The sequence below is a fragment of the Orycteropus afer genome, unplaced genomic scaffold (genome assembly GCF_000298275.1).
Source record: "Orycteropus afer afer isolate SDZICR_OR568_19922 unplaced genomic scaffold, OryAfe1.0 scaffold00041, whole genome shotgun sequence".
Classification (NCBI taxonomy): Eukaryota; Metazoa; Chordata; class Mammalia; order Tubulidentata; family Orycteropodidae; genus Orycteropus; species Orycteropus afer.
In genome coordinates, this window is record NW_006921628.1 from 9,153,507 (window position 1) to 9,170,278 (window position 16,772).

General features: G+C 38.4%; 1 protein-coding gene across 1 annotated transcript in view; it reads right to left on the bottom strand.

The window, feature by feature from the left end:
• The window catches only part of CFAP20DC (CFAP20 domain containing), a 506,982-nt gene that overhangs the window by 57,629 nt on the left and 432,581 nt on the right, over positions 1–16,772 (bottom strand). Inside the window, exon 15 of the mRNA XM_042780469.1 lies at positions 5,793–5,854. Coding sequence (XP_042636403.1) covers positions 5,793–5,854 — 62 coding nt within the window. The remainder of the gene's footprint in view (positions 1–5,792; positions 5,855–16,772) is intronic.

Here is a 16,772-nt window from a genome sequence, read left to right on the forward strand (position 1 = left end):
GACACCCAGAGCGTGTAGTCACAGCTTATTTCACAAAACCCATTCCTGAACAAAAATATCTTGAGCTGTTCTGAAGAATCTAAATAAATATATAAATGGCTGTGCCTAAGGGGCAGCTCTAAACCCTGCAAACCAATAGATGGCATTTTAAAATGAACGGCTTGCAGCTGCAAATGGCATCCATTTTGCTCTGTTTGGCAGCATGTACGTTTACATGGTAGGAAGCATTTCTCAACATGAATGAACTGTGAAATTGTTTCCTCCCACACCACATTCCTCTAAATTGTGTAAGATTATGTTAGCCATTTCTGCACCTTGTTGAAGAGGCCGTCAGTGCCCCATGAGGCAATCATTGTTGGTCAATGCCAGAGGTAAGGGTCCCAGTGTCTGAGATGGGGTTTAAAATATTACTCAGTAAGCTAGTAAGAGGAGCTCTGGTAGCATAGTGGCTAAAGCATTTGACTGCTAACCAGAAGGCTGGCGGTTCAAACCCACCAGCCACTCCTCATAAGGAAGGTTGGGCAACCCTACTTCCGTAGTGATACTGCCTCGGAAACCCAAGGAGGGGTCGCTATGAGCCGGGGCCGACTCGACGGCACACAACAACTACAACAACAACAAGCTAGTAAGATATAATGGGAAATATCACACCAATTCGTAACAATGCAAGAGGAATGGGCTTTGTTGCAAAATTAAACACATAAGAGAATATGATGAGGTGAACCATATATATTTTAATCCCTAGATTGTGAACTTTTCAGGAAAATGATTACTGTTCTATCACAGTTATTATTGCCCTGAATGTGAGTGAATTATTTTACTGTGAGGAAAAATAATATATGAATATACTCAGTGTTGTAGCTATTTCCATCCTAGAATCAAGACCCAAATTTACCCACTTGGGGGACTGCATATTATCTTTGAATTCTAAATCACACAAAATTAAGAAGGTAATTAATTATGTTGCACAAATAAAAAATCTTCCCAGAATAAAATGTAAATGAAAGACTTTGGGGAGCTCTGGCAGGACAGTGCCTAAGGCATCTGAGTGCTAACCGGACAGTTGGTAGTTCACACCCACTAGCCACTGTGTGGGAAGCAAGAACAGGCAATCTATTTCCATAAAGATTTACCGCCTCAGAAACCCAGTGGGGGTTGCTATGAGTCGGCATCGACTAAACAGCAGCGGATTTTTTGTTGTTGTTGTTCGTTGTACTGTTACATTAATGAAGCTAATAGAAAGTTAACTCTCTAAACATATACATATGTGGGTATTAGAACATGCAGTTTAAACATCCTATGTCTCCAGAATAGCTGCCAACATTACACAAAAGCTAGATGCGGTCATTTCACTTCTAAAACGAGCATCATGGTTCTTGTCAGTGAAGTTGCATGTACACTTCCTGCCCATGTTTTGATTCTGTGGATTACTCCGAATACAACACATTTAATTTAGGACATCAAGAGACCACCTGCTTTTCATGTATTCTGTTCAGAGGCTCCATATACCAAACTTCCTATCCAGGACTTGTTTATCTAATAGAGTAGACTTAGACAGTTTGGTTTTTCACTTTTCATTTCCTGTATTTTTAATAAAAACTATCAGCATCCTTTAACATTATCATTTAATTTTAAAGTTCTGTATTTTGGGGAATAAAGCCGGGGATATTATTTGCAAGAATTACATATAAAAATCTTAAGAATCACAGTTTTAAAGTGGAAGTTAAATTATACATATTACATGATTTAATTTATCCCATTTTTTTAATCTCATAATTTTATCATTTTTGTTATTTATGACCCAATAAATGCTTTCCTGCCAATTCTCCAAACTGCTACATTTATGAGTGAAGAGTCAGACACATAATCTACAGGTTTTCTCAATAGCTATGTAACAATTTTCTAGGAAACTAATAGCTACAACCTCCTGGCAAATGGGGCTGATGGAATTTTATTTTTGGCTTTAAATTTAGCTTTTCATTTCAATATGTGAAAATGTTAATTTTTCCTAAATTTATAAACATTTAACGGAGTGTATAAAATACAATCTGTTTAGTTGGTGAAAATCTTATATTCTATCTTGATGATATTCCATTTTTGGGAGTCAAAATTTAAGAATATTTAAAGTCTCATACTACCACATCTAAATATTTATTCACTCATTTATTCATTCAGCAAATATTCAGGAAGTGTATTTTCCATTCAGGGCAGTGAAATAAAAGCAAATAATGGGACCATCAGATGGTACAATGGGTTTTTGTAGGTAAAGTTTATAAAGACTCCTCATCAAAGTCACACAATCATTAAACTGGAAGTGACCTCAGAGAGCATGAAACACAAGCCCCTTCTGTTTTATACAGAAGGGCATTCACATAATCAAATGAGGTCTGGAGAGGTTGAGAGACTTGTCTAAGGTCATACACTGAGTTGGGAGTTCTAGGAAGGGAACTTAGTAGGACCCCTTTCTAACTTCACTGAAACAGAAGATTCCACCTTATAACATACCTTACTATCACGCTCATTTGCTCAGACTTCAAATTCTCAATGTATTAAATTATGGACCAAAGTTGGATTTCTAGTTGCCTTAAAAGTTCACTGATACATAGAAAAAAAGAGTTTGTTAAATAAATCTAGATGAGCAGCAAGATTTCTGGAAGAAATATCCACATGATCAAGAGATAAGTCATTTTAAGAATGTTAAAATACCTTTCTATATAAACTAAAATTACAATCTCAATTTTGAACTCATTGAAAAGCCCTGGTGGCATACTGGTTAAGCAGCTCAGCCAGCTGCTAACCAAAAGTTTAGCTTTAACTAGCCACTCTGCTGGAGAAAGATGAGGCAGTCTGCTTCCATAAAGGTTATAGCCTTGGAAGCCCTATGGAGCAATTCTACTCTGTTCTACAGGGTCACTATGAGTCAGAATTGACTCAACAGCAATAAGTTTATTATATTTCTTTATGATAATGACAGGAGCTCTGGTAGCATAGTGCCTAAGGCACTTGACTGCTAACCAGAAGGCTGGCGGTTCAAACCCATCAACCACTCCTCAGAAGGAAGGTTGGGCAACTTACTTCTGTAGTGATACTGCCTCGGACACCTAAGGAGGGGTAGCTATGAGTCGGGTCCAACTCGACAGTACATAACAACAACAACATGATCATGATAATTAAGAAGAGATTACTAATAAAGAACGATGATTCCACCTTTGTCATGAATATTTTGGGCTCTATCAGTAATCCTGCAACAACGCAGGTAGACTTCTGGCAGTCACGTTTGTTTCATAAGATACCATCTTTTGTTCACTGCTGATTAGTTCAGAAGTGGATATTTGACCCAAACTAGGCCAATCATATTCTCTACCCTGGAAATTAGGATTTGGAATTTAGACATAGCCTATAAGTCTCAGTATGAACCTTGAACTATAATATATGAGCTCAAGAGCTGTTGGACAGGTATATCCTGCCATATGTACACTGGGAAGCAGAGAAAGCTGGTGCTTAGAGAGCAGAATGAAGCAGACAGGAGGACACAGAGATGAAAGATAGTCAAGGTGGATCCGACTCAAAGTGACTCCTCCTTGAATTTCTGACACAGTATCACTACGGAAGTAGATTGCCCCATCTTCCTTCTGAGGAGTGGCTGATTGGTTTGAATCGCCAGCCTTCTGGTTAGCAGTCAAATGCCTTAGGCACTATGCTACCAGAGCTCCTAGTAGAGAGCAGAACAAAGCAGACAGGAGAACACAGAGATGAAAGATAGAGTGAGGATATGTTCTGGCAGCCTCTTGGCTTAGTTCCTAAAGCACTCCTCGGAAGGAAGGTTGGGCAATCTACTTCCATAGTGATACCGCCTTGGAAACCCAAGGAGGGGTCGCTATGAGTCAGGTCGACTCAAGAGCAGTGCGGTGTGTTGTGTTGCCTGAGGTCTGGTTGCCCTTGGGTTCCGTGACATAACCCTACATTCTTTATTAACAAATCTCTGCTGCTTCTCTCTCCCTCTCATACTCTCTTGCTCTCTCTTTCTCTCCTGCTAGCTAAATTGTCTTTGTTACAACAGCCAAAGACTCTGAACTCAGATATTATGTAATAGATACCATTCCCTGGTTTCACAGCTACAATGCTAATCTTAGTTTTGGTCCACTCCCTGGGGTAATTCACAGTACAGGAGAGATTTTTTTTGTGACAGTGAGATGCATGTGGAAACTAAGACCCTATAAATAAATAAACAGTTATAATTCATAATACATACTTATAAAGTGATACTGATTTAGACTAATGAACTACCTTATATGAGTGTATTTATCACAAAGCCATATGACATTACCAAAAACCCAAACCTGCTGCTATTGAGTCAATTTCGGCTCATAGAGACCATATAGGACAGAACAGAACTGCTCTTTAGCGTTTCCAAGATTGTAAATCTTTACAGAAGTAGCCTGCCATATCTTTCTCCTGTGGTGGAGGTGGTGATTTCAAACTTAACCACTGTGCCACCAGGGCTCCTTTATGATATTACATTTATTTAAAAACTAGAATCAGATTTGCTTTTACTAAGCAGTCTAAACTAATGAAGTTTTTCTATATTGATGAATGACTTATGCCAATGACATTTTTCAAGTAAGGAAATAATTTTGGAATTATAAAATTTTGAAATTACAAAAATAATGGCCATTTGGAATGCATATAAGCCTTTTTGGTAAATCTAAAAGCACAGATTATGTAAAAAAGAATTACACTGAAAATGTACTACACATCAAATGTGACAGAGTAATAATAAATATGTTGTTGTTGTTATGTGCCGCTGAGTTGGCCCTGACTCATAGCAACCCCTTCTTGGGTTTCTGAGGCAGTATCACTAGGTAAGTAGATTGCCCCATCTTCCTTCCAAGGAGTGGCTGGTGGGTTTGAACCGCCAACCTTCTGGTTAGCAGTCAAGTGCCTTAGGCACTATACTACCAGAGCTCCTAATAATAAATATAATTAACACTTAAATAGAGCTCACTATGTGTCAGGAATTGTGCTAAGCATTTTTCATGCATTAGGTCATTTGAGCCCCAAAAGAACATTATGAGGTAATTATTATCTCCACCTATAGATGAAAATAAAGAAAACGAAATTACTTTGAATTAAGTAACTTGTTCAAAGTCCTATAGCTAGTAAGAGGTAGAGGTTCTATTTAAACCTAGGCAGCCTGTTAACAAAGGAGTCTGGTGGTGCAGCAGTTAAGTGCTTGGCTGCTATCGAAAGGTTGGTAGTTTGAACCCAACAGCCACTTCATGAGAGAAACACAAGGCAGTCTGCTTTGTAAAGATTTATAGCCTTGGAAACATTATGGGGGCAATTCTACTCTATTGCATAGGGTTGCTATGAGTTGGACTCAACTTGATGGCAACTGACTGGTATGTTAACTAAGAGTCCCTGGGTGGTACACAGGGTTAAGAGCTTGATCATTAGACTTAAGACTGGCAGCTCTAACTCACCCAGAGGCTTTTGGGAAGACAGGCCTGGTGATATGCTTCCAAAATGTCAGAGCCTTGAAAACCTTATGTAGCACAGTTTTGCTCTGCACAGATGTAGCTGCCAAGAATTGAAATAGACTCATACCTGTTAACTATTACACCATCATCTGAATGAGAAGAGTAGACTGAACTAAGACATCAAAGGAAAAACTTTGGAAGCTCTTGAGAAGTTCTGAAAACAAGGTTATGAAGTCAAGAAAAATACACATTCAATCTTCTACATAATCTATTTTTAAAAAACCATTTAGGTTATTAATGATTCTTCCTTACCGGGGGTTAGAAGGAGAAGATGGATCCATTTCTTTCTGATAGTGATGACCTTGGTTGACAGGCTAGAAAAGACAATGAAAACATTTTTGAGGTACTAGTGCAGCACAATACTCTTTACATATACTATCATACAATGAGAGGTTCAAATTGGTTCAAAACCGGTTCAGTCATGGCCAACAAAGCACAAGTGGACAGATTTGAATTTTTAAAATTTGAGTTAAGTGGAATGATAACTGGAACAGGAAAATTATGTGTTCAAGCCCTGAAATGAAAGACTCAAAAGAGGCTCTGTGAGCCATTTCAGGAGCCTGATTGCAGGAAATTGGATTATTGCCAGGACTGTGGGGTAGTGACACACATTCAAAGCAGCCCAGTTGGTTGCCATCGTTGAGCCGGATACTGCTGTATGTAAGTCTGCTGTTCAAGAGATTTGGTTGCTATGCAATGTACATACTGCTCTTGTTTTCTAAGACAGAGATTAAGTTTCTAACAGGTGTTGACCTGTAATTTTTCCCATTCTGCTTATTGTTGCAGTTTCACTTCTTCGGCCATGACTGAATCAGGAAGAATCAGTTTGAGACCCTGATACAAACTCTTCATTACTGTAACTTTTTCCTGAGAAACAATCCACACGAAGGGTTGGGTTTACTTCACAGAACAAAGGTTCTTTGAGAGATCCAGCAAATAAAGAGGGATAAATGAGAGACCATGGGTTATTCTAATGGCCAGTTACCAGACTCATTAACATCTGGGATGTAATTAAACTTCATGTGTTAAAATCATCCTCCCTGTGGAATTTTCCTACTGTTAACACTGGTTGGTATTTCCAGATGCAGCAAAACAAGACATTTTGTGGAACTAATGTTGCATAGCAAGCATCGACAATATCTCAGAGACCCAGAGACACAGAAAATATATCCATGTCTCAATCTTAGTAAGTTTGCAAAAGTAACTTCTATTTTCATTAATGAAAATTACACATGTAAATCTTAGGTCAAGACAGTAATTTTCCTCAATTGTATAATAAAACCTCAAGCAATTAATTAGTGCACTGAAAAGATAATACTGATACCTAATAAAAATGTGAGATCTTAATTTTTCTCTCCAACAAGAAGCTGTCTATTTCAAAATATAGCTAAAAAATTACATCCCATGAAGCCTTAAACACTTGCCTCCAGCAGAACTTAATCTTTTTCCTTTGCTCTATAAAGAGAGAAAATTCCATCACATCTGATACAAATTCTTTTTTCAAATATCAGCTCAAAATATATTTCTATGTAGTTAACTACCATGTAACTTTAATATGAAAATCATTTTTAAGATTCTTATTTTAAATTCTATTTACAAGTTGGAATTTGGTATAAATTTTGGAATTGTACTCAAAGGACTTAAGTTACTTCCTTACTCAATGGGGTTGCGTTAAGGCTTTCTTACTCATCATAATGTTGACCCCATGGTGTGGACCCGAATGGAGGAATGCAATGCAGCATTCCTACTTGTGTATATAGAGCACATATTCCTTGTTTTCCCCATATTCCTTATTTAATGAGCCCTAAAATATTAATGACATGGGTGCTGGGAATTCTTCAGAGTAAACTGTCTTCCTCTATAAATAATCTCTTGGAAGTGTTCCTTTAATTTAAATCAAACATCCTGTCTGATAATCACAGTCACTTAGCTTGTCTACCTGTGATGGACCATGAATTTAAATGTGCTGAGATACTTTGGTAATTGAACCAATATCAATGCATCACCATTTCAGTAATAAGAAACAACAGCTGGGAGAACAGTGGAAGGAAACACATGTCATAAGACACATTTGATCTCACTAGAGAAGTAAGACTTTCAAGCAATTTGCAAGGGAAATTTAGTTCTATGATTTAGGCTTTATTATTTCATGGCAAAAAAGAAATTAGCAAGCAAAGGGCCTAACAGGTTCTCTAGGCCAACTCACACTGGTGCAGAAATCCTCTCGATAATAAATTCATTGGTATTCATCTGGTATTTCAGCTATACTCAGGCCTCCAGTGAATGGACCTCTGCCTATTTACTTTCAGAGGCATTTCCGTAACTCTTTAACTTCACGGTCCTGATACTCAGCCAAATTTCCAATTTCTTAATATTATGCCATTAATTCTATTTATACCTGTCTAATTCTATTTATTCCAAATGACTCTCTATGGCCCTTGGAGAACAGAACGGTTACAGACTCCTACTTTGTCTGTGACTCAGCTGTCAGTCACACTACGTAGACTGGTACCTTTCCTTCTTTGATCATGTATTTATAAAGCAGATTCAATGATACAAGGAGTAAAAAATTAAGAACACAATCAATAAAACATTCATATCACACTTATTTTTATGTACTAGAAAATAAAAAATCTTACAAATGGAAACTTTGCTAAGTAGTAAGGATTGCCGATATGGATAGAAAAGTGAACTTAAAAATTCAGTTAAAATAATTGCAGGGTAATGGAACTTGGTTTGAATATGGCTCCTTGACTTAATTTTTATTTCTGAATACTAACTACTAGGTTACTACCAAACAATATTTTATTTAAAATGTCATATATCATAACCAAAGTAAATTTAATAGCACATCAAAGCAGACCCTTCTGACCTATAACTGTAAAGAAATTCTGGTAATGACTCAGTTGGTGATAGATCCAAGTCTTGCGTTGGAGTGGGTTCATACAAAAATGGGTAGCTCCTGATTCCCTCTTTTGGTATATGTCTCCCAATTTTATAATCAGACTCAAGGTCAGGAAGGGATTATAGCAATGATTCAGCTAAAAATCTCCTTCAAAACTTCTAGCTCCCAGAACTGTTTAGATGCTTTGAAAGGGAAGAGCTTTCACATGGGCAAGGTCTTTTGTTTTCCCCAGCCCAAAGCAGAATGAATGACAGAAAATACCTAATGGTTTCTAAAAGCTCTCTGAACACAGGGATACCTATGTAACCAGCTGTCTGAAGCCAGATGTCCCCATCCACAAATGGATATGCTTCTATACTTATGCAGCAGTAGACCTATTTCTAGGTAGGTAATGTTCTGTGAAAGCACCAGTAAAATAAATACAAATTAAGCCTTTCCCCTCAATTTTGGAATTTAGTCACATCTAGAGAATGCTATAGGAGCTCTGATAGCATAGTGCCTAAGGCACTTGACTGCTAACCAGAAGGCTGGAGGTTCAAACACCAGCCACTCCTTGGAAGGAAGGTTGGGCAATCCCACTTCTGTAGTGATACTTCCTTGGAAACCCAAGGAGAGGTTGCTACGTGTCAGGTCCGACCTGACAGCACATAACAACAACAGAGAATGCTATAAGAAGAGGCAAAAATGGATGGCTTTTTGATCCACAAATAACTATGACAATAACAGTAACAGCAATAACTGACATTTATTGAGCACTTACTCTTGTGCTAAGTTCTTTACAGATAGCATCTCATCTGATCCTAACAGCAACCCTATAAAATAGATAGGATTAACAACTCCATGTATAGGATGAGGAAATTCAGATTCCAAGTGTTAAACAAGGTCATGCCAGCCGGAAGATAGTGGAGCCAGATTTTGAACCCAGGCAGTCTCATTTTACAGTTCATCCTCTAACCACTATGTCAGAGTATTTAATGGAGCTTGGGAATTCATCTACATTGGTGAATCCCTAAATTCTGAATAACAAATAGGACAAAATCAGTTCAGTTTATGGCAGGGATAATAATAATACAAGGAGTCCTGAAATGCATTTATTTGAAATATATGGTTAGATCCTCACTATAAATTAAATTAATTAGATTTCATTCCCATGCCATGTCTCTATGTACTTAAAATTAAAGAAAGCGAGTTTTGCCAGATTTCTAAATTTGGGCAAACATAAGATATAATAGACAGCACTCTGAGAATAAGGAAATTTTATTTCATGGGGTGACTTTCATAGTCACTAAACATAGAACAACTTGCACATTTCAATATTTTCTCCTGACAGTACAGGTATTACACCGACTATAATATCAGTTTTTATATATCACTTCTATAGTTGTATAAAAACATCTGCTCATCTGATTTATCTGTAGCTTAGCACAACTACCATTTACCTTTTTAGTTCAGGAGGATTAAAAGAAAACTCATTACCTCCAAAGAGAGCTGAGAAGTTAATGAATCGATGGATCAGAGAAAAATTAAGACCTATTAACTATAAAGAGCCGAAAATGGCAATAAATCATATATTGGACACACAGCAGCCAGGAATCATCACGTAAAACACTGAAAGGCTGTTGAGTAAAGAAATGGAGCAGATTCTAGAAATTAGGGAACCTGTCCTTTTGGTGGCGCTGTTGCTATGCACTAGTGTCAAGAAAACAGCACACATAAAATTAACTACCACTGAACAGAAGCAGCTTTGCTTTTCCATGATCAAGCTGCTAGCAGTTTTGGGGTGAGGAAGAGAAGTGAAGGCTAAATAAAAGAACAGGGGATAAGATAATCCTGCCATGTTAAAAGGTAAAGACAATATTTTTATGTTGTTATATGAAACCTACGAAAATGGCGATGATGTTGCAAGGTTAATCAAGACCATAAATAACTTGTCTGAGAACCTTACCATATGCTTACAATTTTATTAAGTGCATTTTCCCTCATTTTTCTCCAACTATTATGCTCTGCAATGTGCCACGCTGATGGATGCATGTGATGAGCTTTCTTTTTTTTCTCTCTCATTTATTTTCTTTTTCAAGTTGAAGAGGTTTATGTGCTTGAGATTAGACTTCTTGTTGTTGTTGTTATGTGCCATTGAGTCGGCCCCGACTCATAGCGACCCCTCCTTGGGTTTCCGAGGCAGTATCACTACTATGGATTCTTAATTTGAAGGAATGATGGCTTTGGGGCATTTGCTTACTGGGCAGCACATATAATAGACATGCTTTTCTTGAATCTAGGTTAGACATGGGACAGAGACATAACGAAATGCTAAGAGTCTATAAAGTGCTGGGTGTCAGTCTGGATTCCAACGTTAAGCACACATCAAAACAAGCACCACAGAACCTCTGTCTACACTTGTAGCCCTCAGTAGTCATAAAAAGGGAAAATGTTCTAGAAATAGTTTTCATCACTCAATAATCCTGTGTGGAGAAAAACCTTGGGAGAGTAGCAGTTTACAGTTAGTATGAGTTAATTCTGCCAGATGCTGGGCACATGCATTCCACGCACTCATTTAATCCTCACAATGCCAGGAATAAGGCAGGCCCTTTAACTATTCCCATTTAACAGATGATCATGCCAATAAACGACAGAGCTAGTTGAGCACAGGTTGGCTGAGTCTGGAGTTCATCTTCACATGAAGCAGTGTCCATTAAATACCTCTTTGCTAAAAAGTGTGTGTGTGCCACACACACGCACAGACATACACACACACATACTCCCTAAGACATGGTTTCATGCTGGTGTCAATCAAAATCCCTCACCAAATTAAATTAACTTAAAAATACATTATAACTAACTCTTAGCTGCTTCATGATGCAGCCTAGAGCCCAGTTTCGAATAAATCTCATGAGAGTTTCCTAACAGAAACCCTCCAAAATTGATTACTTGTAGCCTGGTTTCCACTGAAGTTGTAAAGTACTATTTTAATTGAATTTGGTTCTCAGTTAGAAACTTTGAAAAATTTGTCTGTCAAAGGCCAATGGATTTCTTAGTGGGCTTGATTTATTTAGCAAGAGATGCCTATAAAAGCCAATTTGCTATGAGAAATATGGTTACATTTAATTACACTTTTAAATGACTAATTTATTATATCTAAACACCTTTTAAACAGTACATATTACTCTGAACTGTGCAGAAGCTGAGGAAAACTGAGGAATCAAAGCTAGGGGTAAACACAATAGATTTTGCCTAAGACTTGCATTTTACTCTGCTCAGGCTTGCTGGTTTCAGACTATAATGTGTATGAAGTCATTAGGTAGATATGCAAAACTGAATGTGACCTGCCTAAATTTCCTTTTCTTACTATTGGTCTTCAGGCCCTGCCTAGAGGTAGATTTTTCCTTTCTGTGTATTTAATACCCTTTCATCAAATACGGACCTCTTTAAAGTGTTAAAAAGCAAAGATGTCAATTTGAGGACTAAGGTATGCCTGACCCAAACCAGGGTATTTTCAATTGCCTCATATGCCTATCAAAGCTGACAATGAGTAAGTTAAGACTGAAGAACTGATGCATTTGAACTACTGTGTTGGTGAAGAATACTGAATACACCATAGACTGCCAGAAAAACTGGGAAGGAAGGTTGGACAATCTACTTCTGTAGTGATACGGCCTTGGAAACCCAAGGAGGGGTCGCTATGAGTTGGATCCGACTCAAGGGCAGTGAGTTCGGCTTTTTGGTTTTGGCCAGAAAAACAAACAAATCAGTTTTGGGAAAAATACAGCCAGAATACTATTTGGAAGTGAGGATAGCAAGAGTTTGTCTTACCTACTTTGGACATGCTATCAGAAGGGACCAGTCCCTCAAGAAAGGCATCATGCTTGGTAAAGCAGAGGGTCACAGAAAAAGAGGAAGACCCTCAACAAGATAGACTGACACAATGGCTGCAGTGGCATGCTTTGACATGGCAACAACTATGAGGATGGTACAGGACGAGGCAATGTTTCATTCTATTGTACGTAAGATTGACTTGATAGCACCTAACAACAACTATCAAATACTGAATATAAAATATTATCTGCTTCATTCAGGATCTATTAAGCAAAGTAAAGCTGACGTTTATTTTGGAATGGTGACTAAAATTACCTTATTTTCGAGTAAAAAAAGGACTAAACTCACCAGCCACTCCTTGGAAGGAAGGCTGGGCAATCTACTTCCGTAATGATACTGGCTCAGAAACCCAAGGGGGGGTCAAGATGAGTTGGATCCGACTCGATGGCAGTGTTTTTTTTTTTTTAAATTCATTAAAACAATGGCAATGGCTGAGTGTTAACTTCCTGCCAAGCTCTGTACTCAGCATGGAAGGTACAGAGAAAGTGAGGCATGGCCCTGATTTCAAGGAGCTCACAGTCAGGTCTGGGTGATAAAGACAGTTATTTGATATGATTCATGCTACAATAAAGCTCACTGAAGATAATGGGAACCCACGGAAGGAATAATTTGGTTCAGGATGTGTTGAAGGTTAGGAAGGGTTTCATGAAGCAATGACATTTGAGTTGTGTCTTCAAGAACAATTAGGATTATTCTAGGTACAGACAAGAGAAGGAGGAGCATTCCCAGCAAAGGAAAGTTCTGCGGCAACAGCAGAATCTGAAAGAAAGGGCATGGCTCATCTAGTGATGGGCAAGTTGCACAGTTTAACTAAGATATATAGTACTTCCAATGTACAACCAGAATGCTCCTTGTAAGTGAGGACGGTTGAGACTTTGGCTTGCTTTCTTTGGACATGGAAGGACCAATCTTAGTAGAGGGTCAGCAAAAATCAGAAAAATCCTGAATAAGATAGTCTTCTACAATAGCCATATAATGAACTCAAACATACCAATGATCATGAAGATGGCACAGGACCAGGCAACGTTTTGTTATACATAAGGCTGCCATGAGTCAAAACTGACTTGGTGGTAATTAATAACTGCGTATCTCAGGAGCTCTGGTAGCATAGTGCCTAAGGCACTTGACTGCTAAGCAGAAGGCTGGTGGTTCAAACCCACCAGCCACTCCTCGGAAGGAAGGTTGGGCAATCCTACTTCCATAGTGATACTGCCTCGGAAACCCAAAGAGGGGTCGCTAGGAGTCGGGTCCGACTCGACGGCAAATAACAACAACAACATCTTGGGTGTAGGGAGAGGGTGGGTAGCAACACTGACAAAGCAGCAAACACTCATTTGAAGTCCTGCACAAGCTGACAGAGAAACAAAGACATTGTAAGGAAGTCATCTTGCTAAAGAAGAGACTCCACCCTCATTCTTCAGGCTTTAATTCTTCTCCTTTTCAGAAAGTGTCATTCTTCTCTCCCTCCTGTCTACTGTCAACCTGGTGAACTTGCACTCATTCTTAAATTCTGGCTTAACCACTGCCTTCTCAGTAAAAGCATCCTTGAAACCAGCTGTTGCTGTGTGCTGTTGAGTTGATTCCAACTCACAGTGTACCTGAAGAACAGAGCAGGACTTCCCTATAGGGCTTCCAAGGCTGTAATGTTTGTGAAAGCAGATTGCCAGCTCTTATCTTCTATGGAGTGGCTGGGGAAAACCAGTAAGTAGAATTAATTTCTTCTTCTGATGTTCTCATCACTCTTTATTCTATTATCACTTACTACCCTGAATTAGAGTGAGATGTTTACATCTCTGCTTCCATCTAAAACTGTGAGCATCTCAAGCTTAGGTAGTAACTTATTTACATCCTTACTAGCCAGTAAAATCCATAGCATGTCGTAGAACTCAAAATAAAGTATGTGTGGAATGAATTAATGAGAGACAAACAAACTTGGTAATGCGAGACTTATCATGGACATATTCCTAGCTCTAGTGGCAGAAAGAAAGGTATGCCCTTCAAAATGAGGCCTGGGGAAGAAGGGCTATAGAGACTTTTGAGTTAAGTCTTGGGAGTTAATCTAGTAATGAGGATATATGCATAGTGCATTTAGGGAATAACAACTGCACTGAAGCATGGGGTAAAAGGTGCGGAGCAGTGAGAGATGAGGCTGTAGAGGAAGGAAGGTCTCACATCATGAAGGACCCTGTATGCAAAACTAAGAAGCCAATGGGAAGCCAATGAAAGGATTTAGCAAGATTGCTAATGTGAATAATAATAATGGCAGCTGATCTTTATTTATTCAATGCTTAACATGTCTCAGGAGCTCTGGTGGCTCTGTGGTTAAACACTGGGCTACTAATCAAAAGGTCAGCAGTTCAAATCCACCAGCTTCTCTGTGGGAAAGACATAGGGCAGTCTGCTTCTGTGAAGATCATGCCTTCAATTCAAACCTTGGCATGTGGCCTTCAGAATGTATGATTCAATCAACCAGGCTATGGGGCTTGGGTGAGCGGCAAAAAGGAGTTAGGAATCTGAATAAAAAATGAAGTGTCAAGCCTGTGGCATTAGGTAATGAAGGTTAAGAGGAATAAAGAAGAGAGGATTCTCAGGATTTAGAAACCAATTGGATATGGGGAAAGAAAAGAGTGGGAGAAGTGAAGATAACTTCCAAACTTCTGGCTCGAGTACCAGCATGGATGGTGGTGCCATTCACTGAAATACAGGGGAGAAGCATAGTAAAAAAGAAAGGCTTGAGTTTACATTAGGCATGTTGAATTTGAGGAGCCTGTGGCAAAATCAAGTGAAGATGCCCAGCAGTATCCAGAATTCAAGAGAGAACTTCAGTTCTTGAATTTCAGTATTTTAATTATTGAATGAATGCCCGAACTTTCCATCAAAGAAATTATGGAGAACTAATATTTATTAGCAGTGTGGAAGGAAGGCTGGAGTTGATGACATTCTTGAGATTGTTCACACACCTGTTGTATTTTCAGAGTATGGAACAACTGATAATACTAAATACTTCTTAATTATTTTGAACACCCTAGAAATACTCAGGTCTATGTCCTCATTTCTTTTCACATTGCATTAAACTATGATTATTTTCCTTTTCTTTTATTAGTGGGGATATTAATATTAAAATAATGGATTTCTGGTAGCATAGTGGATAAGGCACTTGACAGTTAACTGGAAGGTGAGCTGTTCAAACCTACTAGGGGAAGGAAAATGGGGCGTTCTACTTTGGTAAAGATCTACAGCCTCAGAAACCCAGTGTGGGTCTCCTTGAGTTGGAAACAAATTCAATGGCAGTGAGTTTAGTTTTGGGTATTTTTGTAATGTCTGTTAACACCTTTCAGTTCTCAAAGGATGGTAAATGTATTCAGACATTAGGTAATTAATTTGTGAAATATCATTGTGATAAATGAGTTATTTCATTTCTTCTTTTTCACAGTCCCTGTACAGTATCTAAGGAGAAAGTCATCAGCTCTCAGAGAGATCACAATGGTGCTTGTAAATTGCTCTATTTAAACTCTATACAAGCAACAAGATGCAGAGTTCATTAAAGAATGTAATTTTCCATTTGGTGATATTTCCAATTTTGGAATGGACTGAATGTGATGCAATTCTAAACACAGCAAATGAATACAAAGGTAGGTTTTTCAATATAATCTGTCTAAAAGTAGACTGTTTTCAGTCTCTCATTTGGTCAAATATAGGGGTTATTAAGTTCATTATCAATGGTGTTATTTTTGGCTGTACACTTTTAGAGCAGAACAGTCATCATGCAGGAGACTTCAGTCCTTGCCAGAATAGGATAGTGATGAGAACACAGTATCCAGGGCAACCAAGAGTTCAGCCTTTTCAGTCCATAAATAATCATTCCTCAGCTTGCCCTTTGTGATGTTGGTCTCTGAGTTACTTCATGACAGAATGAGCTTTATCAGGAGGCCACTATTCTCTATTCTCTTTCTCAGTTGTGGTTTAAGGGGCTGCTGAGGAATATTTTATAGGAAAGGCAATGTTTCAATTATGTACAAATTGCACTGGCAAAAATCTGCAACTGACTCTTGTATTCTTAGCTCTGGCTACAAGGACATTCTGCGTGACTGTACCACAGGGATATTTTTGATGAGTGGGTGGGTACTTGCTGGCACCAATGCTGCTTGAGTCCATATGCATGCTCGATAGTTTTGTGAAATGAAAATACAATTAATGCAAGATCTGGGGAATGAGTAAAGTGAGTAAGTGTGTGTGTATATGTGGTGGGGGAGAGGGCAGATAAAGAACACTAACAAGAAATTACTATCGAGGAGATCTGGCAAGATGGCGGCCTAGGCAGAAAGACTGCACAGACCCTCTTCAACAAAGAAAAGGGAAACCAATTAACACAGACACAGAAGATAATTCTGGACCCCTGAACCTTGAAGGGAAGGATACAGAAGTGGACTAAACCCCAACTAGCAGAAGAATTT